The sequence below is a fragment of the Arabidopsis thaliana genome, chromosome 3 (genome assembly GCF_000001735.4).
Source record: "Arabidopsis thaliana chromosome 3, partial sequence".
Taxonomy (NCBI): Eukaryota; Viridiplantae; Streptophyta; class Magnoliopsida; order Brassicales; family Brassicaceae; genus Arabidopsis; species Arabidopsis thaliana.
This window is the reverse complement of record NC_003074.8, coordinates 1,257,819-1,281,549: the sequence shown is the minus strand read 5'-3', so window position 1 is coordinate 1,281,549 and position 23,731 is coordinate 1,257,819. Positions and strand designations below refer to the sequence as shown.

Below are 23,731 nucleotides of genomic sequence, written 5' to 3'. Positions count from 1 at the left end.
TTCGGTGTCAAGAGTCGTAAGTTTAGGGTTCGGTGTCAAGAGTCGTATTAAGGTTTTGGTTGAGTTTGGGCTTTAACTTGTTTCTCAAGGAAAGAAGTAAAAGTTAGGTTCTACTTGCTAATTTTTAGGATTTTTGTGTGTGAATGTGCTAAAGTTTCGGCACCTTAGGTTTGAAGTCATTGTAAGACATATCTTCATCTTTTTATCGTAGACTATTTTTCAGATTTAATGTCTTAACTTCGATATTTTTCTAATATTACGTTGTGATTAAACACTATCGTTGTTCGTATGTCATTTTAAGCTTGAACACAAGTATACTAGCTCTCCTTGAAGGAAAAATTATTGTTGAGACGAAGTAAAGATTTTGTTTGGTTGTTTCTTGATATTGATTTTCGTAATTAAATTTTTGTTTGTAAATATAAGAAAAGTTTCAAAATCAGTCTAATGTATTACCAACTCTTTTTTATCTAAGCTGTAAACTCGGACAAATTACCAAATTCGACCACAAACAAAACTTTGTTCCTAAGAATAGTGCACAAGGGAGAACAAAGGTAAGAAGTAGATCAAAACTTCATACATATACTACATAAACCATCTCTCGAAGATCTTATGATTTGGCCTTAACCTCACCCTTGCCGTGAAACTTCCTTCCGGCATCTACAGCTTCTCTGTAGAAGAAATAGACAAAAAAACAACATCATCTATCTCGAAAACCCAATACCAACCGATAAAAATCAACACCATAAGTGTTTCTTACGAACCTGAAAGCATCAATGAGCTCTTTGCTTTCAGGGCTAAGCAATACTCCCTCGTAGAAAGCATTGGCTGCCTCGTCAAACCGCTGGAGATTCATGAGAAACTCGGTGAGTCATACAGTTTCAACGTTAAGAGATCAAAGATTTTTAGTGGCATTGTAGATGCTTTTTACCTGTAGCAAACGCAGAGCAGCGCCTTCTCTGAAGCAACCTTTAGGCCAATCTGGGTTTAGTTCTCTGCAGGCTTTAGCATCAGATAAGGCATGCTCAGCTTGTCCTAGTCGCAACCAGCAGAGGCTTCGGTTTGAGAATAAGGTATGATCCGTTGGGTCAAAATCAATTGCCTGTGTTCAAACAAACCACAAAATCACATATAGGCAAAAATTAAGAATCTTGTTTTGATTTCAGAAGAAGTTTTAGAGTAGAATACTTGTGTATAAGCATCAATAGCCATCTGAAAATCCTTTCTGTGAAAGGCGTCTTGTCCTCTGGCTTTTGCTTCTGCGGCTTTTGCCTTTGCTTCTGGGGAGACCTGTGGAAGTTAAAAATGGTTATCTTTAAGTACTTTAAACAATTTGTTGAAAGAGAAATGCATATTGATCAAAGTATGAAGTACCACAGGAAGATCTTTCTTGATCCCAGTCTCTTGGGATTTCGCCTTGTTTGAGTTTTCCTCTTGTTCCTGAAAATGTTAAGTTGTTTCAGACAAAAAATATCGAAATATCCGACACTAATGCCAGGAAAGATCTGATATGCCTACTTTGTTTGATTCCATGTGAGCGAGAATTCCATCTACTGTCCAGTCCGAAACAGTTTCTGGTTTTGTTGTCAATGGGAAGAGGATCTCAACAACCTTTCTGTTGTCTCTAGCAGCTGCAACTTCTAATGGCCTATTACCCTCCTAAAAATAATCGAGTTTACAGTAGAATCAGTATAGTACCACAAGATTGTATTCATGTCGTACCATATGAACAAGGGAACAGGTTCTTGCATATGAACTGATTTCCAAGTTGGTTTTACCTCATCTTTCTGATTCGGATCAGCCCCGGCTTTAAGTAAACAGTTAATTAACTCAAGGTTTCCAATATCAGCCGCAATGTGCAATGGAGTTGCACCACCAGCAAAAACGTTAGCTTTGGCACCTGCCTGTGATTACAAAAAGAACAATTTTTTGTTAGCTCTGATTTAAGATATTTGGCAGCTGAACCAACGCAATACTAGAGGATGTTAAGAAGATGTTAAACCTTGACCAACAACTCTAAGCATGACAGAGAACCCGCTGCCACTGCAGATAATAACGGTGTGATATTATCTTCAGTCTCAGCATTAGGCTGCAGAGTCATCAACAAAAAGGTTATAGGTTTATAAGAAAGTACGGTTTTAGACAGATAATCAAATAGAGATATACACAAAGTTTACATTGGCATTGTGTTCTAACAAGACTTCCACAGCATTTTTTTGGTCGTGGCCAGCAGCCCAGATTAATGGCGTGCCAGATTCACTTTCAGAATCAACAGGAACACCTCTAGAGAGCAATTCCTTTAGCAACTCGATTTCTCCTAATAGATGTATAGAGAGAAGCTATATAAGTAAAACAGAACACTTCATGACCCAAGAGAGTGAAATAAAAAAAGACAGAGCAATTGATAACCAACCTGTCCCAGCCGCATGATGCAAAGCTGTGGCTCCTAGTTCACTAGCTATATTGGGATCAGCTCCTTGCTCTAAAAGATACTTAACCGTTTCAATCTGTCCTTGCCTCGCAGCATGAACAAGCGGAGTATCACCTACCAAATCATAACAATCTCAGTGATCAACTTTCACATATATAGAAAAGTTCTGCAAATTGTAAAACACAAGGAAACACAAACCAGTTTCATCTTTTGCATCAGCATTGAGTTTCAGTTCTTCCAAAAGATATCTGCATATTTCAGTTTGTCCTTCTCTCGCAGCGAAGTGAAGCGCTCCACGTTTGTTTGCGTCTTTAATACTCTCCACAGTTTTCGTCAAGTCTTTTCCTTCATCAAGCTGCTTAGCAACATCTGCTTGGAGAAGTGATAATCAGTACACAAAACATATAACTGCTCAAAGAAAACAGAGAAACGAAAAGTAAATAAAGCACTCACTCTTAAGGAATTCGAGATTTCCGGTACAAGCTGCATTCAGGATTTGCTGAACTTTCTCCCTCGCTAGAGTAAGAATCCAAAGATGAAACGAAAACAAAAATTATAATTAGAGATTCAAACTACCAAGTGTCAACTTCAATTCTAATCTACTTATACCAAATTAAAGAAAATTTTCAATTAGTATTTGAGTTTCTACAGTTCTAGTAATGGCCATAGCCGAAACATTATAGCCAACGAAAATTTCACAAAAGGAAGAAGAAAAGGCAGCAGAGGAAGAAAAAATCGAAACTTCACCATAAGATCAATTCAGCTAAAGAAAACTAAGAGAGCCCATCAAGGAATCTATAGTTCATACGCATTCAAAAGACAGAGATCGATACATCATTCTAAAATATAGAAAAGAGCATACCTGCAAGAGCAGTAGAAGCATCAGGAGCCATGGCAGATACTAAGCCCTTCGTTCGTGAAACTTGGAGTGGGTTTTGGATATCGGAGTTAGTTCCGTTCGTCGATACCGGTGTTTGTTTGTGTCTGTCTGTCTGATTATCAGAAATCTGAAAAAAAGCTTTTGCCTTTTAATTTTTCAGTTGGTCGGAGTCGGAGGCTTCTAGGTTTTAAGAAGATTCCAGAGGTTTTTTTTTGGTTATCTTTTAATAAATTTGAATCTTAGACCCTCATATATTTAACTATTACAAAATACACCCAATAATACGTTTTGTAAAAAATACACCCTGACTTCTCAAATCTCTTCATTTTCATTCTAACGTTAGATCAAAATGGGCTTATTTTCAGTTTAAGAATCGATTATCTAGAAAAAAGTTCATTTTATTATCCAATCCAAGATCATATTGTAATCTTTTTTTTTGTATACATCATTACAGCTTATGAACAAGAGGTGTTTTTCTTTTTCTTTCTCTCATCTTGTGAGTTATATACAGAGCCACAATTTTCATCTCTTTTTCTCCAAAATTTTCTAGTTGTTTTTTGTTTCTTTCGAATCCTAATTGTAAAAGATTCGCTTCTTCCTATCTCTCAAAAGAAAATCTGAGTGCTTATAATCTTCAATAAGACTGCATAACAGAACATGCAACTGCTTGTGCCCAATGTCTCAACCTCTGCTTCATTTGTTGAGGATCGTCCCCTGCCAAAAAAGATCATATTAAACCATTAGTTTATAAATGTTATTGCATTCAAAACAAAATACCAAAAACATGAGTTTAGATACCTGGGCATAAGATTTTAACAGAATCTGAATCAGTTTTCTTTGGACTACAAGGTATACTGTATGAGAAAGTTGACGCAGATGCACTGCTGCTACGGCTGCTGCTAGGTGAAGGAAGAGGCGAGAGCTGACGATTCACTGCAAAGTAAAGATCAAGAGCTGGTAATGTATTACAAAGCTTTTGTCCTGCTTCTTCATTGAAACCGAAACCTAGCTCAATCGATCCTTTTAGCTCGTTTAAATCTTCATCCGTTAGATTCGCCTGTATACAAAGATTGTCTGAAGCGCCCTTATGAAGCAGCTTCTTTTCTTGAATCATTATCATCTGACGCCTTCTTCTTTCCCAAGCAACGTCTCTTGGTGTTTCACACATAGATAGTTGTTTCGATAAACGATGTTTTGGTTTCTGTGAGGCCACCGGCGTTGTCGCTGCTGATCTGACCTCGGGAAGCGCCGGTTTTATGATTGGCAATGTAAGACCTTCTCTTCTTCTCACCATTTTTTACTTGATGTGTATATAAAGCAGAAATGACCAGAAGCTAATGTGTTAGGTGGCTTGTGAATGCAAATTGGGGCTCTAGTTTATGGTTTTACTACCTCTTTAAGAGACTATGATCAAAGCTTAAGGGCTTTGAATCCTGTGGATTTTTTTTTATGAATGTTCTTAGTGTGATGGCCGCGCTCGAACATATTACGCGGCCAACAAAAAAAGGTTATTATGGGTCGGGTTGATCAGATGTCTACTTTTATGCTCTTCTCTAGTTGGATTTTTCCCAACCCGACCAGATAAACTTTGAAGAGACTCTTAGTGCTTTAATGGAGAATAACAAACTAGTTTCCACCATTGATCTATGTAATGGATAAAAGTCAAAAAGCTATTTTCTTCCATTGCTTAAAATTTGACGATTGATTCATCCAGATCTTTAGGGACTTTCTTTGTTTAGATCCTTGACCATTCTAAGAAAAGAGTTTCAAAACATGTCGTAGTCTATCTCTATCAAGTCAAACTTTCAAAAGTTTGTAATAATGTTATTGAAACAATATGGTCTAAGAGTTCTATATTTAGATTACATGAATTTTCATGTTGTAGTCAAAGAACAAAAGTCTTTTCAGTTTCTCTAACTATATGCTAAACATAGCTTGTTCGGGTAATCCTCTCCACCACGAATTTTTCTAACTAATTTTGTTTCTCTTTCAGACAGAACGACGGAAAATGAGAAAAACACCAGTAACCTCATAATTACAAACAAAAAAAAACTAGACAAAACGAGAAAATAGAAAAGAAAAAAGAGTGTGTACCTTGTTTTTTTTTTTCTTGCAAGGTTTTTGCTTCTTGTTCATCCATGCAAGTCCTGACTTTCTATGGTTAGGTTACAGAGACAATAAGAAATAAACTTCTAATTTTGTCCACAAGCGTAAAAGTGATCTTAATTCTTACAAAAAAGAAAGCTTTTCTCTCCTCATTTTTTGTTTAAGGCAAAGAGTCTCTACCCGTTGATGTGTCAGCCATGAGCGGGAAAACTCGGATTCTCTTTTTCCTCACATGTCTCTCCTTTCTATTGGTTTTTCCAACTAGATCTAACGGACAAGATTTAGCTCTGAGCTGCGGGACATCAGAAGCTTCTGCTGACCAAGATAAGAAAAAATGGGAACCAGATACAAAGTTTTTAAAGACTGGAAACTCAATTCACGCAACGGCTACATATCAAGACCCTTCACTTCTCTCAACAGTTCCTTATATGACAGCCAGAATCTTTACAGCTCCAGCAACTTATGAAATCCCGATTAAAGGAGATAAAAGACATTTGCTTCGGTTATATTTCTACCCATCAACATACACCGGTCTCAACATTTCCAACTCGTATTTCACTGTGGAAGCTAACGATGTTACCTTACTGAGCAATTTCAGCGCCGCGATTACGTGTCAAGCTTTGACTCAAGCTTATCTGGTTAAAGAATACTCTCTTGCACCCACTGACAAAGATGTTTTGAGCATCAAGTTTACCCCTTCAGATAAATACCGAGACGCATTTGCCTTTATAAACGGTATCGAGGTGATTCAGATGCCGGAATTGTTTGACACGGCGGCTCTTGTTGGTTTCACAGACCAAACAATGGATGCCAAGACTGCGAATCTTCAGTCAATGTTTAGACTTAATGTTGGTGGTCAGGACATCCCTGGAAGCCAAGACTCCGGTGGGTTGACAAGAACTTGGTATAATGATGCACCTTACATCTTTAGTGCGGGTCTTGGTGTTACACTTCAAGCAAGCAACAATTTTAGGATCAACTACCAGAACATGCCGGTGTCTATAGCTCCAGCCGATATATACAAAACCGCAAGATCTCAAGGCCCAAACGGAGATATCAACCTCAAATCCAATCTTACATGGATGTTCCAAATCGATAAGAACTTCACCTACATTTTGAGACTCCATTTCTGCGAATTCCAGCTTTCCAAGATCAACCAGAAGGTTTTCAACATTTACATCAATAACAGAACAGCGCAGGCAGATACTACTCCTGCAGATATAATAGGGTGGACAGGAGAGAAAGGAATCCCGATGTACAAAGACTACGCGATATATGTTGATGCCAACAACGGAGGCGAAGAGATTACACTTCAGATGACTCCATCAACTTTTGGTCAACCGGAATATTATGATTCATCTCTTAACGGGTTAGAGATTTTCAAGATGGACACCATGAAAAATCTTGCGGGTCCAAACCCCGAGCCATCGCCTATGCAAGCTGAGGAAGAGGTTAAAAAAGAATTCAAGAACGAAAAGAGACACGCTTTCATCATTGGTTCGGCCGGAGGAGTTTTAGCGGTTTTAATCGGTGCCTTGTGTTTCACGGCCTACAAGAAGAAACAAGGATATCAAGGAGGCGACTCTCACACATCAAGTTGGCTTCCTATATATGGAAACTCTACCACATCAGGAACCAAATCAACCATCTCAGGGAAGAGCAACAATGGAAGTCACCTATCCAATCTCGCAGCAGGTTTATGCCGTAGATTCTCTTTACCAGAAATCAAACACGGAACACAAAACTTCGATGATTCCAACGTCATTGGAGTTGGAGGGTTTGGTAAAGTCTACAAAGGAGTTATAGACGGCACAACTAAAGTAGCGGTAAAAAAATCAAACCCAAATTCAGAACAAGGACTCAACGAATTCGAGACAGAAATCGAACTCCTCTCAAGACTAAGACACAAACACTTAGTCTCCTTGATAGGATACTGCGACGAGGGAGGAGAAATGTGTCTCGTATACGATTACATGGCATTTGGAACACTCCGTGAGCATCTATACAACACAAAGAAACCACAATTAACTTGGAAACGAAGGCTAGAGATAGCTATTGGAGCAGCAAGAGGATTACATTACCTTCACACAGGAGCAAAGTACACGATTATACACAGAGACGTTAAAACAACTAACATCCTCGTAGATGAGAACTGGGTAGCCAAAGTTTCAGACTTTGGGTTATCCAAAACTGGACCTAACATGAATGGAGGCCATGTAACAACCGTCGTCAAAGGAAGCTTCGGTTATTTAGATCCTGAATACTTCAGAAGACAACAACTGACTGAGAAATCAGACGTTTACTCATTCGGAGTTGTTCTGTTCGAAATCTTATGCGCAAGACCAGCGTTAAACCCGAGTTTGCCTAAGGAACAAGTGAGTCTCGGAGACTGGGCAATGAATTGCAAACGAAAAGGGAATTTAGAGGATATAATCGATCCGAATCTGAAAGGGAAGATCAATGCAGAGTGTTTGAAGAAATTTGCAGACACGGCGGAGAAGTGTCTTAACGATAGTGGATTAGAACGGCCGACAATGGGAGATGTTTTGTGGAATCTCGAATTCGCACTTCAGCTTCAAGAGACTGCTGACGGGACTCGTCATCGGACTCCGAATAATGGAGGAAGCTCTGAGGATCTCGGTAGAGGAGGCATGGCGGTTAACGTCGCCGGTAGAGATGATGTGAGTGATCTCTCCTCAGAGGACAATACCGAAATATTCTCTCAGATTGTAAATCCCAAAGGACGATAAGGTAATTTCGCAATACGTATACTAATTTTGTTTTTCTTCTCTTAATTTTGGTGTTAAAGTTTTTGTTTTTGTGTTAATTGCAGGATTAGAAAAGGAATCTGGGTAACAAAATTTGAAGATGATTTCATTTATATTGAGTGGTATTTTTCAATAAAAACATTTGTAAAATTATATCCCTTTGTGATGTTACATGTAATCAAAAATACATTGTATTAAGATTCGTAGTTAGAATTTTTCTATGGTAAATTTTTGTATTAAGTTATATTTTACTGAGTTTATTAAGCTAGAAACAAATTATTATATTAACCGGAAAACTGTATAGTAGAAAAATGGAAAAGGTTGTTCAGGTCGGTTAACGGCTCAAACCGGGATTAATTCGTTTTCCAATTTTGCCTTAATCGAAAAAATGGAAATTACAGCGATATAAACCTAAAGTAAATTGATTTCGTAAGTCGAATTCACTGTTTCTCCTCAAACACACACACACGTTTGCGAATCTCCGACGTCCGTTTCTCCTCGCCGTAGAATCGCCGTTCATTCTTTCGCCGCCTTCAGTCTTCCCTCCATTGACCCTTTTTTTGGTAATTCGTCTTCTTTTTGCTCTCTCGTTCTCTCTTTTTCGATTTCTGGGTACAGAAATCGATGGCTCTCGTTTTTCTTTCTCTGTTGCTGTTCTATTACTTTCTCTTATATATATATGATTGTTACTCTAGTGATGAATTTTGATACATTGGTTGTTTGAAATTGATCTCTGTTGTGCTTTTATAATTCCGGGGTCAAGATTGGCTGTTTAAATCTAGTAAAGTTTGCATTTTTCTTTTCTGTTTGCAGAGATTAACTTGATTATACTTTTGTTTTTAAGAAGAAGAAGAGCGATTACAAGCGCAAGTGTGTATAATGACTTAAAGAGAGCTCCTGTTACTCCGAGTGATAGATAGTCTACAATTATATCTTACTCTGAGTGAAAGCAATGGCGTACGGTGGTCCGTCCATGAATCCACCGGCTTTGAGTGGAGCTGTTCCCGGGTCTGCTAATCTGAAGCAAGTGAAATTGGAGAGAGAAAGCGAGCTCAGGATCGAAGTCTCTGAAGAGCCTCTCAGACTCCGTGTGGTTAACGGGACCGCTGAGATTTTTGGCTCTGAACTGCCTCCTGAAATATGGCGTACCTTCCCTCCTCGCATGAAATTTGCGGTATGTGTTTTCTTAATCCTTGGTTTTTAGAGCGATCGTAAGCATTATGCTTTATGGCTTATAGATAAAATGTAGCTTGTTGGTAACATATTTGGTGTTGGGTTTGTTGGTAGAAAATAACTAGCCATTCTTGATTTAGTTTCTTTTAGTGGTTATCTTTCTTAAAGTGGGTTCTTGAGTTACTATTGAATTCACCCTCTGGCCTTTTGGGGTTGGAAAGGTACATCCTTTGCCAGTGAAGTTTGAGGGTTTTTGGGTTTGAGTTGGATGAAAGACTTATGATTTAGGTTGTAAATGAAGATTATGCTGTCTAGGTAAGAATTGTTAAGTGGGTTGTATAAAAAGATTGATGATAGATGTGATTTTCCCCCCCAATTTCTTTCTTTTCTATTTTTCCTTCTGCTAATGATTTATGTAAAGTTCATAATCGGAGCTCTGAAACACCGTGCTTACCATCTTGTGCCTTTTGATTATTGTCAGGTTTTCACTTGGTATGGAGCGACAATTGAGATGGATGGTGTCACGGAAACTGACTATACAGCAGATGAGGTTGGATTACTTGTTTCATTCCTACGCTTGCTTTAAATATGTAGAGCAAATTTTGTTTACTAACTACATCTCTGTTTCCAGACGCCGATGGTCAGCTACATTAATGTGCATGCCATACTAGATGCAAGGAGACGTTTTGCCAAAGCTTCCACATCTAATGACCCAGAATCTTCTCAGGTACTTTTCTTCGATATTCAATATTATTGTATTGCAATATCAGCATAGTTAAAACACTTGGTTCTTAAGAATTCACTTAATGCAGGGACCTCGGGTTATTGTAGTAGGGCCTACGGATTCCGGGAAGAGCACATTGACAAAGATGCTCCTTAGTTGGGCAGCTAAACAGGGATGGAGACCTACATTTGTAGACCTTGATGTTGGCCAAGGCTCGATTACAATACCAGGATCTATTGCTGCTGCCCCTATTGAAATGCCACTGGATCCAGTTGAAGGGTTTCCTCTTGATATGGCCCTTGTTTACTACTACGGCCACGCATCACCAAAGTAAGTGATTCTCAAATTTCTCCTACCCATCATACGTTATTCCCCTCGATGAGGAATTTAAATATGTCTACTTTGGCTCTCTCAGTATGAACGTTGAACTGTACAAAGCTCTGGTGAAAGAGCTTGCTCAAGTTCTGGAGAAACAGTTTGTCGGAAACCCTGAATCGCGAGCTGCTGGAATGGTGATCAACACAATGGGATGGATCGAGGGGATTGGTTATGAGGTAAAAGTTAGATCCTTTTTAGCGTATTTTTTGGTATAGTTAGCTCCTTCTTAGTGGATTTCATTATGCAAATGCCTGATAAAGAACTGTATCTGCTTCGTCTTGCAGCTGCTTCTCCACGCAATAGACACATTCAATGCCTCGGTTGTACTTGTATTGGGTCAGGAAAAACTCTTCAGCAGGCTTAAAGATGTGCTGAGAAGTAAGAGTAATGTCGACGTCGTGAAGCTTCACAAGTCTGGTGGAGTTGTAGCCAGGGTCAAAGAGGTCCGTAAAAGATCAAGGAACTTTAAGATTCAGGTAAAATTTTCAATCTCAAATCTTTTAATATCCCTTTTTTCATGCCTTTGGAGGTGTAACTCAGAACTCAAAAACTGAATTTTCCAGGAATATTTTTACGGTTTATCGAAAGAACTCTCTCCGTATGCCAATACATCGAGTTTCAGTGATCTGCAAGTGTTCCGAATTGGTGGTGGACCACAAGCGCCAAAATCGGCTCTTCCAGCCGGGTCTACCTCGGTTTCAAATCCGTTGCGGGTGACGCCTGTAAATATCGATGATCGGGATCTGCTGCATTCTGTTCTTGCTGTCTCATACGCAGAAGAACCAGACCAGATCATCTCAAGGTAATCTCTAAAAGTTCTTGCTGTTTCCAGAATCAAAGGCTTTCGTGTATGTTTTCTTCGTGATTTTGATATTTCTTTCTCTCTGTTTTTTCTTTGATACAGCAATGTTTCTGGGTTTGTGTATGTGACGGAAGTTAATGTGCAGAAGAAGAAGATAACGTATTTAGCACCATCGCCTGGGACATTACCTAGCAAGTTGTTGGTCGCTGGATCATTGGCATGGCTTGAGTCAGTATGACTTACTTAGAGAAGAGAGGAGCCATGTTTTTTGCTTGAGAGAATGATGCAGCAGCTCGATTATGTAACGTTAATTACAAATAGCCTTTTTCTTCTTTATCAAATGCACAAGTTTTTGAGTTTAAAAGATCATTATTGCGGAATAGATGGTTGGTTGTAATTTGATGTTATGAAGTGAGCAAAAAATAATGTTGATTTACTAGTGCGTTAGTTCTGTTTGTTTGGTTCAGCATATTCAAGTGATGTGTGTAGCATTTTTAAATTTGATAGGTCGAACATATCTTATGTTATTGGATGATTTCGAAATAGTATATGATAATGTTCAAAGTCACACATGTATTATTATTGGTTATTAATTCAACTAAATTACTATCACATTTTAAGTCACTTCAATTGTATTGTTGTATAAGCTCTGTATTTAGAATCGGATCCGAAGAATATTAGTTGGTCTGTCTAACCAAGTCGCATTAATCTTATATGATTCTCCTAGAATAGAAAAGAATATTTTATTCTTATGCTAATTCAATTGAAAGATAATTAAAACGGATATGTTTTGAGTTCAAAATGTTAAAATTGTCATTCATTTGCAATAGACAAAACATATTTAGAAAATTCTAAATTTACATGCTACAAGATCTTCTATATGCTTTAATAGCCTCATTTTTTTTTTTAACCCTGCACATTAAATACAGAAAATTTCAATCATTTGACTGATGATTAGAGATTTATAGATATAAGAAGAAAGTTTCACTTATCATTGTGAATATGATAAAACAAGAATAATAAAAATATCGTATAATTAACAACAAGAACAACAAACACAAAAAAAAAAACAGAAAGAAAGAAAACAAAAAAGAGCTAGTCAACAATCGTGATTCGTGATACAACGTGCTAGAGAGACGACCAGATGAGATAGGGCACGTGTCGAAATCTATACCGTTACTTTTCTAACTCCGTGCTCGGAATTCGAAATCAACGGGAGACACGTGGGTTCCACAATGGACGTTATTTCCATTTCATGACAATCGAGAAATAGTTAAATAAAAAATAAAAAATATTTTCTAAAATGAATACAAAATCAATTCGAATTTTGCTTTGGAATTAGAATCATTTTTAAAACATATGAATATAGTAGTACAAGAATTTTACTGAGTCAATGTCCAATTATCATTAAAGATATTTGACTCTAATCCATTCTCTTTCTCTAATTTTTCTTTAAAGATATTATAGTTAATCACATCATTTACTTTAAGAGAAAGATATCCGAAAATCAGAAAATGTTAAGATACATTATCTAATTTCCTTTAATTGATACGGTTTATGATTTTAATCAATTTTCTATTTGTACGAAAAACAGTAGGTATAAAGTAGGTCCACTAGTAGGACCCACCTAAGAAACTCTTTTTTAACAGAGGGCTCTGTTTTTTTTTTCTTCCTCTCCTCTGAAACTGCGACGACCACATCTCTGTTCTGTATTCCACTTATGTTTTTGTGTTTGGTTTTATTTTCCCCAGAAATTGAATAACTTTAGCTTTTAAGAATAAAAAGGAAAATTTAAAATTGAAATTTGGTCTCCTTGAGAAGTGAATAAATGAAGAAAAAAAGGAAATAAAAAGGGGTTTTTGGTAATATTTAAAAATTGTAGAAATGGTGGTGGTGGGGGAATTTTAAGTAAAAGCAAGTCTAAACTCTTCCCCACCCACAAAGCAAAAGTCATAACCTTTGACACTTTTTTATCTCACCATCTCTATCTCTCTCTCTCTCTCACAAAGAAACAAACAAGACAAATCTTTCTTTCTCTTTATTTTATCCTAAAATTTCCTATCTGATTTCTTCCTCTTGAGCTAAATTTGTTACCTTCTGGGTATTCAAAAAGATCTCATTTTTTCTTCTAGCTCTAAATTTTCAGGGAGTTTCTTTCTTCTTCTTTTGAAGACCCTTTGTCATGAGCTAATTTTTATCCTCTGTGTGTTGAGAAAGATCTCATTTTTTAGCTTTAGGATTGAGGGAGTTTCGATTTTTACTTAGCACTTTTCCTTGGAAGTGATTTGGTGGAACTCATGGTGATTGGTTTCTTCCTAGGGTTATTAGAGATTGAGTTCTGGATTTTTCACGCGCCTTGGATTTGATCTAATGTACTCTCTTTTTTCATGTCTTAATCTGGTTTAGATTTTTATTTTGAGATCTTTTGTTATATAGGTTGCAAGTTCTGTATTTTGTTAGGCTTTTTAGTTTCTGTGTTGATTATGATTCTCTTGGTCTAGGAGAGATTTGGGTGTTGTTAACTGTTTGAGTTTGAGAATTGTGAAATTAGGTTTTTTTTTTTTGGTTCTCTGATCTGAAACTTGGGTAGAAGAAAAACATGGAGGAAGTTGAAGCTGCTAACAGATCAGCTATAGAAAGCTGTCATGGAGTGTTAAATCTCTTGTCACAACGAACCAGTGATCCCAAATCCTTAACGGTTGAAACAGGAGAAGTAGTTTCCAAGTTCAAAAGAGTAGCTTCTCTGTTAACTAGAGGGTTAGGCCATGGAAAGTTTAGGAGTACCAACAAGTTTAGGTCATCTTTTCCTCAACACATCTTCTTAGAGAGTCCTATTTGCTGCGGTAATGATCTAAGTGGTGATTACACTCAAGTTCTTGCACCAGAGCCACTTCAGATGGTTCCAGCTTCTGCTGTTTATAATGAAATGGAGCCAAAACACCAATTGGGTCATCCTTCATTAATGCTTAGTCACAAAATGTGTGTTGACAAGTCGTTTCTGGAGTTAAAGCCACCTCCTTTTCGTGCTCCTTATCAGTTAATCCACAACCACCAGCAGATAGCTTACTCCAGGAGTAATAGCGGTGTAAACCTTAAGTTTGATGGATCTGGTAGTAGTTGCTATACTCCGAGTGTATCAAACGGATCAAGATCATTTGTGTCATCTCTTAGCATGGATGCTAGTGTAACAGACTACGATAGGAACTCGTTCCATTTGACCGGATTGTCCCGTGGGTCTGACCAACAGCATACCCGGAAGATGTGCTCTGGTAGTTTGAAATGCGGAAGTCGAAGCAAATGTCACTGTTCCAAGAAAAGGTTTGTCATTGTTCTTTGTGACAATCTTGACCCTTTAAATTGTTCTTTTTGTATCTCTTTGTAAAGGTTTGATCTTATACAGGAAACTGAGGGTAAAACGATCAATCAAGGTGCCTGCAATCAGTAACAAGATTGCAGACATTCCTCCAGATGAGTATTCTTGGAGGAAGTATGGACAGAAACCGATAAAGGGTTCACCGCATCCACGGTATATATATAAACATCTTCTGGTATAAGATTTCAATAACTTTATGTCGATTTTGATATAAGTTTCCTTTTGTTGTTTCGGTTGCAGGGGATACTATAAATGCAGCAGTGTGAGAGGTTGTCCAGCAAGGAAGCATGTGGAGCGATGTATTGATGAAACTTCAATGTTAATTGTAACTTACGAAGGCGAGCATAACCATTCAAGAATATTGTCTTCACAATCAGCTCACACTTGATGATACAGAGTCAATATGTATGTCCTTTTGGCGTCTACTCTTGGATTTGAAGAAAGAATGAATTTGATTCAAGAAACCGGTCTTTGTAGCTCTGATTTGCAATTGTATATTTCCACTCTGACAGAAGTTATAAGAGCACTTGTGAACTCGGATTATGTGGCAGAGGCAGTACCAAGAAACATCAACAATTTGGTTTCAACTGAGCTTTTTCTTCAATATATGTATCAATGCATGCAACGATATATAAGGTTGAGTCATAAAATGATGAAGAAGATCCGTCTAGGCAACACAAAACTCTTTTTCTTCTCTCCAAATATAAAACCGAAGCTTGTAAGATCCACGCAAAAGTTACTTTAATCAAGTCATAAGCATTGCATTTGCATAATCCGAAAGCATAGAAAACCATTGACCAAAAGACTAGACAAATGGTGAATCAAATGTCTCAATTCCAATATCAAAGAAGAGAGTCTTTAAAACTATATCTATCCGAGAACTGAAATGGAAATTGAACAAAGAAGAGAAGCTTGGGGAAAAACCAAACGAACTAGTCATCAACATATATATTAAGTTAGCTTCGACAGAACCATATGACTCTCTACGTGATCGAAAAAGACATTAATAGCAGCATAGTCTTCTCCAATTCCTTGAATCACAACTTTTCTAGCAGTTTTTTCCTTGGGATCGTAACAGAGAAAAAAGAAGGGCGGCTTGGGGGTTGGGAGCAGTGAAAGTATAATCTCACCAGTAGAAAGTATACCCCTGAAAATGACTCTTTGATCATTCCCAACTATATCTGTAATAGAAGGAACTATGGCAGCAACTTTTGACCACTCTTCTTTGCTGACATCTTCAAGAACCCACAGGTCCATTGGACCGCTGTATGCCTGACTCACTATAGCTATCTTTCCACTATGGTCCACCATATTACCAAACTGTTGTAATATATAATCCTCAGGTAGCTTAGTAACATTAAATTCTTCAGAGCTCAGATCAAAGCTCATCAGAGATCGTTTATCGTTGAAAGAAGCTAAATAATACATCACCCCATCTCTACATATCCCTTGAGATCCAGAATGATGACGATGTAGATACTTACATTCGAGCATTCTCCATTTTTGTTTGGGTCCTAGCGTGAAAACTTGATGCTCCTCTGTCATAGGCTCCTCCCACATAGGATCTTCCCATCTAAAATAATGTGGTCCACGTAGAGTTCTTACCGTCATACACAAGACTTTGTACAAATCATTAACTGGATCATATCCAAAAATGGAGAAAATGTGCTTTCTCTGCGTTTTGATTCTAGGTAAAGGTACAAACTGACCCGTACTAGGGTTTCCAATCATAGCTTTAGTATTGTTTTGACCGAATATCAAACCGCCGATGGGTGGAGAAAATGAGTACCGTAGATCTGAATTCAGAGTGTAACTGACGCTACGATGATCAGAAGACGGATCTTCCTGAGAGCAGGAGTGAAAGAACTGCATCTGCATGTTGGGACGGTACACTGAGAAAAGAAGTCGTGGATGAGCCAAAGATCGTCTCATGTACAAGTCGGTGAAAACTTGGCCGCGGATTATCGATGACCAATGATTTGAAACGAAACCTAGCTTGGCTATGGATTTCGGCGGTGACTTCATGAGAATCTCTATTTTCAGTTCCAGAGGAAGAATCGAACTCGGGTCGTATTCAGCTCTTTTTTCTTCTGGTTTCTTAGACTTCCTTCCCCTTTTCTTCATCGCGATTTCTCTTCTTCTCACTGTCTCACTGCTTCGTTTTTTTTCCCCACTCTTAACCTAAACCTAATAACGTTTCACGGCAGGGTCTTTAACAATTTAGGGATTTGTAAATAAAACCTCGTATTATAAAATTTTAACAGAAATACAATAGTACTCTTTTGTTTTTTTTTTGTAATAGAAACCATTTATGACCAAAAAGGTTAAATATTTCATCACAATATATATTCATTGATTTTTGAAGAGCCTAAACAAAATTTTCATAACTAGCTAGACAAATTCAGCTTCTTTTTTTTTGTTTGTTTCATATAGCACCTCAAATCGGCTGTGGTTTTGTCACCAATGAAGAAGGAGGCTGAAAATGGTGAGCCTCTAAGTAGAAACTGATATCACTGTAAGCTTAATTTGCAAAACTTCTTAGCTTTTTCGTCAAGTAACAGTAGACTGATGTATTCACAGCAGCTGATATGCATTAGCTTCTTCCTTTTCTCCCACTGATGTTAAACCAGGAAACTGACCAATATCATGGCCAGCAAGAGGACTTAACCTATCATGTAAACCGATTGCAAATTCTTCTGGATTAGCTTCACCGTTCTGTAAGAATTCCGCAATCTACAGAGGAAAAAAAGAGGAGCAAAATACCAAAACACTTGTCATCTTTTATTCTGAAATCCGCAAATTTTTGTTAAGGAGAGTCACAGGAAGCTTCTTACATGGTTTCCTAAGGCTGCACCGCTTATAGCTGCAGATTCTAAGTTAGAACCGAGAAGCCAATCACCGCATATACCAGCACGGCCTTGTGGATCAAATATACATGGAACTGCAGGAGTGTTCTTCGGCAAAGCTGCTCCCCTGTGTGGAAAGTATTGAATCACTCCACAAATCTTCAAACATTTTAGCACCGTTGATACAACTATTACTTACCATAGCTGGAGACGTGTATAAACCGGTTTAGGAAGTGAGCCTTCAGGCAACCCCAATGCGATTTCCACACCTTGAAGCATCCCGGCTTTAACTTTCTCTGCCGTGACCGTTGGGATGTTTTCCTATGAGCAAAAAAGGGTGGAAAACCATTTCATTTCTGCATTACATTATTTGTATAGCTTTGAAGAAACTAACCTGAGGAACTTTGTTCTGTTTCCCATATGCCGCAGTACTGAAAAAAGTCCAACAATGTGGTGGAGTTCTGCCATTTCCAAGCTTTGCAGAGTTATTTCCCATCCAAGACAGTGATTCAACTCCTTTCACAAACGCTCCCTCAAAGTTCACTGTGGGAAGAGGATCATCAAAAGCTGCTAATAGCGCCCATATTGAACTCAAATCCAGTTTCTAGAACAAATCAAGAGGATTGTATCAGAAGATATCATAGGGCTTAAAAAAATATCTGTTTCACTAGATATTCTCTACCTTCATCTGTTTAGCCACTAGGGGCAAGCCTGATGCTGAAAGCAAGCGATTGGCGCATTTACCTGAACAAAACGCAAACCATTTCTATAAAGAAGACATAACAAAGCATCTAAAGAGATTAATAGAGAAACCGATATATACACTTTCTTACCATTATGAGCAATAACTATGACATCAAACTGACCACGAGGTGTTCCATTCTCACTTAAATGCCACATACCATTAAGTGGTTCCAACTTACTGATCCAACAAGGCCTTACCAGATTCACCATTTGACTCTGCAACAAATTCCAGTATAACTTACTTCAACTCATAAAAATTTCAAAAAAGACTCAAACTTTTCGCTGCACAGAGATAACATATCACACCTCTAATAGCAAAGAATCAGCGAGAGATCGCATGCCATTAGCAGCAATGTATCTTGGAGGTGATGATGAGGGAAACTGTGAGAAGCTACCTCCAATTTCAAGCTCTCCCACGGCACCTTTCCACTCTCGAACAAGTCCTTTCTCTAACCACCCATCGACCAATTTGATAAACCGAGAATCATCCGCGGTGAAGAATTGAGCAGCGTGATCGAAAATTAGTCCCTGTGGTTCAATAATTCTTGTTCCAAGTCTTCCTCCTAACCCATGTATCCCCTGCAGAAGTGACACAAGATATTCTTACTAAAGCTTGGAGTTTGAAGTGAAATTACAACAGCAAAAACACCCCAAAAAATCACAAATTTTACAGCACCCGTTCTACCAAATTCTAATTCAGACTAGAAAAAAATAAAAGAAAGTTTCCAAAGGACATGAACGCAACACAAAAGAGTATTACTTGATTGCTCTGTCCATGAAAATGGACTAATTCGATTCAATTAGCCACATTTGAGCCCAAAAAACTTGACTTTGAAGTGAACTGTGAATATACAAAGGCAAAAACACCCAAAGACCACAAATTTCACAGAACCCATTCTAAGAAACTTTAATTCAGATTCGAAATTATCTAAATTGACGAACCGTATCGAAAACTGTGGACTGGACGCCACGAGCTTCCAGGTTCAATGCGCAGACCAAACCCGCCATTCCTCCACCGATAATTGCCACGTGGGGGTCATCAGAGACCCGTGCGGTGAAAGTAACTTGCTCTTGTAAAAACGATTTCTTGAGGATCGACCTTCTAGAAGTCCCATACTTGGAGGAGTTTCGCCGTTTCTGGAAATTAGGGTTTCTGCTGCTGGGGTTTGACTTACCAGTGTTGTTTTGGGAATCGCATGTTGTTATGATTTTTCTGGTGGTAGATAAGTCAGTGTTTCTGGGTTGTGCTAGGGTTTTGAGTTTCAGAGGTTGAAGAAATGAAGAAGACAGAGACATTAAAGAAGTGGCCATTGTTGAATTTTGGAGGGAGGCTCCGATAAATTTGCTCGAGTGTGAGCGGATTATCTGTTATCTTTTAAACTTTCGGAACACAAAATTACTGTTTTACCCTCTCTTTTTTTTTTTAAATTCTATTTCCTTAATCTACTAAAGATTTTCATAACAAAACTATATGATAATCAAAAGTATGAAATCATGCATGATTGATAACATTTCGTTTCTTTAACGAAACCTGTAGCATTGTTTATGGAAAATTGGTATATACGTATACAAATCCATCTTTGATATTTCTCAGAAGCCGACAGGAAAATGGGTCTCAGATAGTAATAGTTATCTAAACATGATATATTTTGTAATTAGTCGGATATATTAAAATACGCGTTCAGATATTCAAATTAGAATAGTCATATAGTCACGCGGTTATAAACAATTCGGTGTATAAATTGTAAGTCACACAGAAAAAGAAAGAAACGAAACGAAACGAATTATGGATTTGAAGAAAGCATCTTTGTTTTTATTCCTTCTTCTCTGTCTCCACCTGCAACTGCAACACCACTTTGCTCACGCGGTCTCGCGATCTTCAACAAGTTTAGCCTTCGTTGATCCAAACCATGATGATCTCCCGTTTCAAGAAGTAGAATTGAAGCCAGACGGTGACGTAATCGAAGCCAATTTACCGAAATTAACAGTCGTTGTTAAGAAAGGCGGCGGAGGAGGAGGCAGAGGTGGAGGCGGTTTCGGCGGAGGGGGACGCAGTTTCGGCGGAGGAGGGAGTTCTAGCAGAGGCGGTGGAGGAAGTTCTAGCAGAGGCGGAGGAGGGAGTTCTAGCAGAGGAGGAGGATTACGTCCGATTCCGATTTATGGCGGTGGAACGCACCGCAGTGGTCATCATTCAAGCGGCGGCCGGGAAACTGCTAGTGGTTGGTTAGGTCTATCGATTTTAGCCGGTTTAGGTTTGGTTTTTTAAAGCTTCTATATTTGATTTACCGGTTTAGGTTAAATGTTTGATGCCGGTTTTGCTTTCCACTGGTTTGCTCTCTGGATTTTATCAGAAGTTTGTTAGGACTATTTCGGTTTAGGATAAATGTTTGATGCCGGTTTCAGTCCGTAAATAATTCGATTAGAGATTATTTCTGAAAATAACCTTAGCTGCTAAATTTAAATCCAACAGCATTCAGATTTACAAATTTCAACATTAGGAGGAGTTGTTCAACAATCAACATAAAGTTTTTCATGTTAAAACTTAAAATCGAAAAAAGACAGTTACATAGTGAACCAAACGTATACCGGAAATAACCGAAAAACAAAGAGTCTTTGATTTTACATTTTCTCCGGCAAGATCAAGTTAGACCAACAAAGCATCATCTTTTGAAATTTCAAGCTTCTTCTGAGGACTCGTTCACTGGTTTCAATCCGGATTTACCTTTGCCTGATCTGACACGAGGGCTGTCGTGCGCAGCATTGGTGTTCTTGTTCCTGTGATCATCGTCTTTGTTCTGAACTGTTCCAGTGCTGTGTCGGTTCCGGTTAGAGACTGTCTTCAGAATCTCTTCACGGGAAGACGAGCTGACTGCGTCGCTGAAGCTTTTTCTCCGAGAAAGGATCAGTTTTGGCGACTTGGGACGTGTCAAAGGAAGCTAGAAAGAAACATAACATAAGTTACTTTGGCACATAAGTAGAACAATGCTGAGCTCTGAACAAAGATAAAGTTTTGGTTCGAAGGATACCTTCTTGAGCTCAGGTTTCGCAGGAGGTGCCTCGTAGTAGAAGTTGGGGACGGGTTTAGCCTTGAACTTGAGATTCTTTCTAAGTTGCTTCAAGGCTGCTTCTTGTTCATCCTGCAAACCATTTAAATCTATGAGGTTTCACAACCAATCTAGAATCAGGTAAAAAAACTGCATCTACCGGAAATGTGTACTTTACCTTTTGCCTCTGTTCAAGCTCGTTCCTCTCAGCTTCAAGCGCTTGGTTTTTCTCCTCGAGCTTTTGGTAATACTGAGCCAAGCAGACCCCACAAAATAAATTCCAATCAGTATACAGAACAGAGTGAATTCTACACGTTTAATGCAGATTATGTTTCTGATTATGAGTTTTTGTTGGCTTTAAAGAGCTTATGTGATCTATAACTGAGATGTGGAAGCAGAAAGATAGAATATGTACTTACCTCCTTGCGTTTCTCAGCACGTTGAGCACTCCTAAACGTTGGAGCACTTCCATAAGTCAATCCAGACTTACCCATCCTCATGGAAGTTGCAACGCTGTGGTAAATAACGTTAAGGAAACAATATCGATTCTGTTAAGCATCGTGTACATAAACATCCATACATAAGTATCAAGTATAAAATGATAGAGATGGGAAAAGGATACGAAGAAGCAATGGAGCAATTATCTTCGTCATCAATATGCTTCTTGTTCTCGGGTTGCAATGGCTTCCTCACCGCGAGAAGAGGAGCATCCTGCTGCTAAAAAAAACATTAAGAAACGGGTCAAAATCGGATTTAGGCCTCAATCATATACCATCTACAAAGCGTTATTCTCAAAACCAAGATCTTATGAATTAGTTTTACCTTTGAAACTTTAGCATTTCCATTACGGGTTTTAGGTGATTTCTGAGCTCCAACTCTCTCAGCAGATCCAACATTTGGTGCATTCTCAGAAAGAGACTTCTCCTCTGTGCATTCTTTGACTTCAAATTCCTCATCAGTCTCCTCTGCAGCTATCTTAGGAGCAACATGAACTCTAGCGCTTGAAACGTCGGCGTTTCGGTCCATAAGCACCTCAACAACTTCTCTTCCCATTCCACTGGACATATCCACCAACCAAAGACAAAACAAACAGATTCTCTATTACACAGATTCTCAAAGACCCATTTCAATTTGTAAAATCTCAGCTTTCTCTATACCCTAGCGATAACAAAATATAATCTTCTAAAAGTTCACAACTCTTTTTTCATCTGACATTTCAAAATTGGAACGTAATGAACAGAGATTGGTTCAAAGTTAGAAACATTCTTGAATCTGTAGAAAGGGCCAAAGAAGAACAATTCAAAAGTGAAACCAACACGCATAAACAACCAAATGAAGAAAGAGTCAAATTTTCAAAATTTAAAAATCCAGATGGGCAATAAATAGTAAGAATAACGAATAAATTTGAAAACTTTGAGAGCAATTTTTACAGATAGAACAAGGATTTAAGGAAGAGCAGGTACCCAAAAAACAGAAGATAAATGTTTCAACCAAAATGCAAAACAAAAATTGTTTCTTACAAGTCTTGTAGGATATAGGAGGAAGGATTCTTGTGCAGCACCACCTCTGTCTCCTCTCTCCGATGGCCCGTGAGAATTTTGCAGACAATTAAAATAGAAATGAATTGTCTTTTTATCCAGAACAAACTTGTCTCCCTCTCTCTTTCTCTCTCTCAAGAAGAGAAAAAAAGGATTTTTTTTTTTTTTTTTTTTTTTGGGCGGTGACTATTTTGGAATGGTGTTTGATTTGTTTAAGCTGTTGGTTATTTATTGGGACTTTGCATTTTTCAAATTTAATATATTATTTTTCAAATCGGTTTACTTTAATTTTGTTTGGATTTTATTGGCGCTTTTACTACCTCATGATTCTTCTTCATTTTAAAAATCAGGATTTGAAAAATTGATTCACCTTATATATAATCTTGCTTAGTTTTATTTTGAAATGTGTCAATTAATTTCCAATTAGTTTTTGAGTTTAATGTATCAAAAAAATCACAATAATCATTTGTTAAGCAGCAGTATCTTAGAAGGAAATTCAAACTCATCAATAATCATCGTGGTCATTAAAGTTACAAGACGGATACGAATGTGAAAAATACCTCATTTAATAATAATCATAAATACACCAATGTGACAAGTTACTTCTATTTAATAACCACCTCTCGACTAACGTGATACCAGTATTTAACCCGTCACAGGCTTTTTGAGTTTTATCCAAATACGTAATCCTATTGAGTATTTTTAACCTTGAAGGCTGTAGTAGAGTACGTATATCACTTTATGGAGTATAGTGTAAAAGAGAACTATAAGCTTTAAAAATGCTTCATGACGAGTTTAAACATCAAGAGTGTAATTTTATATACTTTCCCTCGCTACTTTGTTTAAATTTTCGCAGCTTTGTTCTAGTATTATTTTTCGAAATATGGTTTGGCTTGTGAACGCATCTACATATACACTACGTAGAAA

General features: G+C 37.9%; 9 protein-coding genes across 18 annotated transcripts; 4 read left to right on the top strand and 5 right to left on the bottom strand.

Annotated features, from left to right (window-relative positions):
* Nucleotides 1-379: 379 nt before the first annotated feature.
* TPR10 (ankyrin repeat family protein) lies at nt 380-4,882 on the bottom strand. 3 transcript variants are annotated; one of them, NM_001202879.1, is made up of 15 exons: nt 4,107-4,882; nt 3,961-4,022; nt 3,291-3,435; nt 2,882-2,944; nt 2,627-2,797; nt 2,411-2,542; nt 2,175-2,314; nt 2,000-2,086; nt 1,776-1,901; nt 1,516-1,656; nt 1,372-1,437; nt 1,186-1,287; nt 929-1,099; nt 762-841; nt 432-668 (listed from the first exon to the last, which is right to left on the bottom strand). In NM_001202879.1, the coding sequence occupies exons 1-15, from the start codon at nt 4,600-4,602 to the stop codon at nt 608-610; spliced, it is 2,043 nt and encodes a 680-aa protein (NP_001189808.1). In that variant the 5' UTR covers nt 4,603-4,882; the 3' UTR covers nt 432-607. The 3 variants fall into 3 exon arrangements, with proteins under 3 accessions (NP_187122.1, NP_001189808.1, NP_001030635.1); NM_111343.3 differs by lacking the exons at nt 3,961-4,022; nt 4,107-4,882 and having other exon boundaries at nt 380-668; nt 3,291-3,522; NM_001035558.1 differs by lacking the exons at nt 3,961-4,022; nt 4,107-4,882 and having other exon boundaries at nt 1,516-1,653; nt 3,291-3,466.
* AT3G04700 (carboxylate clamp-TPR protein (DUF1685)) lies at nt 3,726-4,882 on the bottom strand. Its single transcript, NM_111342.2, has 2 exons — nt 4,107-4,882; nt 3,726-4,022 (listed from the first exon to the last, which is right to left on the bottom strand). Exons 1-2 carry the CDS (start codon nt 4,600-4,602, stop codon nt 3,943-3,945), a joined length of 576 nt encoding a protein of 191 aa, NP_187121.1. The 5' UTR covers nt 4,603-4,882; the 3' UTR covers nt 3,726-3,942.
* On the top strand, nt 4,605-8,493 carry ANX1 (Malectin/receptor-like protein kinase family protein). Its single transcript, NM_111341.3, has 2 exons — nt 4,605-8,165; nt 8,248-8,493. The coding sequence occupies exon 1, from the start codon at nt 5,612-5,614 to the stop codon at nt 8,162-8,164; it is 2,553 nt and encodes an 850-aa protein (NP_187120.1). The 5' UTR covers nt 4,605-5,611; the 3' UTR covers nt 8,165; nt 8,248-8,493.
* A 52-nt stretch (nt 8,494-8,545) lies between these two features.
* On the top strand, nt 8,546-11,828 carry CLPS3 (CLP-similar protein 3). Of its 3 annotated transcripts, none has more exons than NM_111340.3 (9): nt 8,546-8,745; nt 9,027-9,356; nt 9,837-9,905; nt 9,987-10,082; nt 10,168-10,409; nt 10,495-10,633; nt 10,742-10,933; nt 11,021-11,259; nt 11,362-11,789. In NM_111340.3, the coding sequence occupies exons 2-9, from the start codon at nt 9,135-9,137 to the stop codon at nt 11,495-11,497; spliced, it is 1,335 nt and encodes a 444-aa protein (NP_187119.1). In that variant the 5' UTR covers nt 8,546-8,745; nt 9,027-9,134; the 3' UTR covers nt 11,498-11,789. The 3 variants fall into 3 exon arrangements, with proteins under 3 accessions (NP_187119.1, NP_001319471.1, NP_001327497.1); NM_001337539.1 differs by having other exon boundaries at nt 8,614-8,745; nt 8,996-9,356; nt 11,362-11,827; NM_001337540.1 differs by having other exon boundaries at nt 8,616-9,356; nt 11,362-11,828.
* A 1,343-nt stretch (nt 11,829-13,171) lies between these two features.
* On the top strand, nt 13,172-15,494 carry WRKY39 (WRKY DNA-binding protein 39). 2 transcript variants are annotated; one of them, NM_111339.3, is made up of 3 exons: nt 13,172-14,577; nt 14,660-14,785; nt 14,873-15,494. In NM_111339.3, exons 1-3 carry the CDS (start codon nt 13,859-13,861, stop codon nt 15,018-15,020), a joined length of 993 nt encoding a protein of 330 aa, NP_566236.1. In that variant the 5' UTR covers nt 13,172-13,858; the 3' UTR covers nt 15,021-15,494. The 2 variants fall into 2 exon arrangements, with proteins under 2 accessions (NP_566236.1, NP_001030634.1); NM_001035557.2 differs by having other exon boundaries at nt 13,200-14,577; nt 14,660-15,308.
* An 89-nt stretch (nt 15,495-15,583) lies between these two features.
* On the bottom strand, nt 15,584-16,826 carry AT3G04660 (F-box and associated interaction domains-containing protein; the record flags this gene model as incomplete). The annotated part of the gene is made up of 1 exon (NM_111338.3): nt 15,584-16,826. The coding sequence occupies exon 1, from the start codon at nt 16,754-16,756 to the stop codon at nt 15,584-15,586; it is 1,173 nt and encodes a 390-aa protein (NP_187117.1). The 5' UTR covers nt 16,757-16,826.
* Nucleotides 16,827-16,862: 36 nt separating this feature from the next.
* Nucleotides 16,863-19,693, bottom strand: AT3G04650 (FAD/NAD(P)-binding oxidoreductase family protein). Its single transcript, NM_111337.5, has 8 exons — nt 19,165-19,693; nt 18,529-18,801; nt 18,312-18,438; nt 18,161-18,222; nt 17,873-18,082; nt 17,678-17,799; nt 17,467-17,605; nt 16,863-17,365 (listed from the first exon to the last, which is right to left on the bottom strand). Exons 1-8 carry the CDS (start codon nt 19,531-19,533, stop codon nt 17,207-17,209), a joined length of 1,461 nt encoding a protein of 486 aa, NP_566235.1. The 5' UTR covers nt 19,534-19,693; the 3' UTR covers nt 16,863-17,206.
* A 173-nt stretch (nt 19,694-19,866) lies between these two features.
* Nucleotides 19,867-20,644, top strand: AT3G04640 (glycine-rich protein). 3 transcript variants are annotated; one of them, NM_001084637.1, is made up of 2 exons: nt 19,867-20,240; nt 20,361-20,644. In NM_001084637.1, exons 1-2 carry the CDS (start codon nt 20,009-20,011, stop codon nt 20,486-20,488), a joined length of 360 nt encoding a protein of 119 aa, NP_001078106.1. In that variant the 5' UTR covers nt 19,867-20,008; the 3' UTR covers nt 20,489-20,644. The 3 variants fall into 3 exon arrangements, with proteins under 3 accessions (NP_001078106.1, NP_566234.1, NP_001078105.1); NM_001084636.2 differs by having other exon boundaries at nt 19,916-20,516; nt 20,601-20,613; NM_111336.2 differs by having other exon boundaries at nt 19,867-20,644.
* A 34-nt stretch (nt 20,645-20,678) lies between these two features.
* WDL1 (WVD2-like 1) lies at nt 20,679-23,031 on the bottom strand (the record flags this gene model as incomplete). 3 transcript variants are annotated; one of them, NM_180183.3, is made up of 7 exons in its annotated part: nt 22,787-23,031; nt 22,089-22,323; nt 21,889-21,980; nt 21,686-21,779; nt 21,445-21,516; nt 21,249-21,359; nt 20,679-21,158 (listed from the first exon to the last, which is right to left on the bottom strand). In NM_180183.3, the coding sequence occupies exons 2-7, from the start codon at nt 22,317-22,319 to the stop codon at nt 20,898-20,900; spliced, it is 861 nt and encodes a 286-aa protein (NP_850514.1). In that variant the 5' UTR covers nt 22,320-22,323; nt 22,787-23,031. The 3 variants fall into 3 exon arrangements, with proteins under 3 accessions (NP_850514.1, NP_566233.1, NP_001319470.1); NM_111335.2 differs by having other exon boundaries at nt 21,889-21,983; nt 22,787-23,004; NM_001337538.1 differs by lacking the exon at nt 22,787-23,031 and having other exon boundaries at nt 20,898-21,158; nt 21,889-21,983; nt 22,089-22,720.
* Nucleotides 23,032-23,731: the final 700 nt, after the last annotated feature.

Excerpts from the sequence above, each read along its gene's own strand:
- WRKY39 (NM_111339.3), top strand. The coding sequence starts at position 13,859 with ATGGAGGAAGTTGAAGCTGCTAACAGATCAGCTATAGAAAGCTGTCAT. Across the intron at positions 14,578-14,659 it reads TGTCACTGTTCCAAGAAAAG|GAAACTGAGGGTAAAACGAT; the intron begins GTTTGTCATTGT and ends GATCTTATACAG. Across the intron at positions 14,786-14,872 it reads AAGGGTTCACCGCATCCACG|GGGATACTATAAATGCAGCA; the intron begins GTATATATATAA and ends TTTCGGTTGCAG.
- AT3G04640 (NM_111336.2), top strand. The coding sequence starts at position 20,009 with ATGGATTTGAAGAAAGCATCTTTGTTTTTATTCCTTCTTCTCTGTCTC.
- AT3G04650 (NM_111337.5), bottom strand. The coding sequence starts at position 19,533 with ATGGCCACTTCTTTAATGTCTCTGTCTTCTTCATTTCTTCAACCTCTG. Across the intron at positions 18,802-19,164 it reads AGTCCACAGTTTTCGATACG|GGGATACATGGGTTAGGAGG; the intron begins GTTCGTCAATTT and ends TCACTTCTGCAG. Across the intron at positions 17,606-17,677 it reads TATACACGTCTCCAGCTATG|GGGAGCAGCTTTGCCGAAGA; the intron begins GTAAGTAATAGT and ends CTTTCCACACAG.
- CLPS3 (NM_001337540.1), top strand. The coding sequence starts at position 9,135 with ATGGCGTACGGTGGTCCGTCCATGAATCCACCGGCTTTGAGTGGAGCT. Across the intron at positions 9,357-9,836 it reads CTCCTCGCATGAAATTTGCG|GTTTTCACTTGGTATGGAGC; the intron begins GTATGTGTTTTC and ends GATTATTGTCAG. Across the intron at positions 11,260-11,361 it reads CCAGACCAGATCATCTCAAG|CAATGTTTCTGGGTTTGTGT; the intron begins GTAATCTCTAAA and ends TCTTTGATACAG.
- ANX1 (NM_111341.3), top strand. The coding sequence starts at position 5,612 with ATGAGCGGGAAAACTCGGATTCTCTTTTTCCTCACATGTCTCTCCTTT.
- TPR10 (NM_001202879.1), bottom strand. The coding sequence starts at position 4,602 with ATGGTGAGAAGAAGAGAAGGTCTTACATTGCCAATCATAAAACCGGCG. Across the intron at positions 1,902-1,999 it reads GCTTAGAGTTGTTGGTCAAG|GCAGGTGCCAAAGCTAACGT; the intron begins GTTTAACATCTT and ends TTGTAATCACAG. Across the intron at positions 1,100-1,185 it reads CTATTGATGCTTATACACAA|GCAATTGATTTTGACCCAAC; the intron begins GTATTCTACTCT and ends GTTTGAACACAG.
- AT3G04700 (NM_111342.2), bottom strand. The coding sequence starts at position 4,602 with ATGGTGAGAAGAAGAGAAGGTCTTACATTGCCAATCATAAAACCGGCG. Across the intron at positions 4,023-4,106 it reads TGTTAAAATCTTATGCCCAG|GGGACGATCCTCAACAAATG; the intron begins GTATCTAAACTC and ends CTTTTTTGGCAG.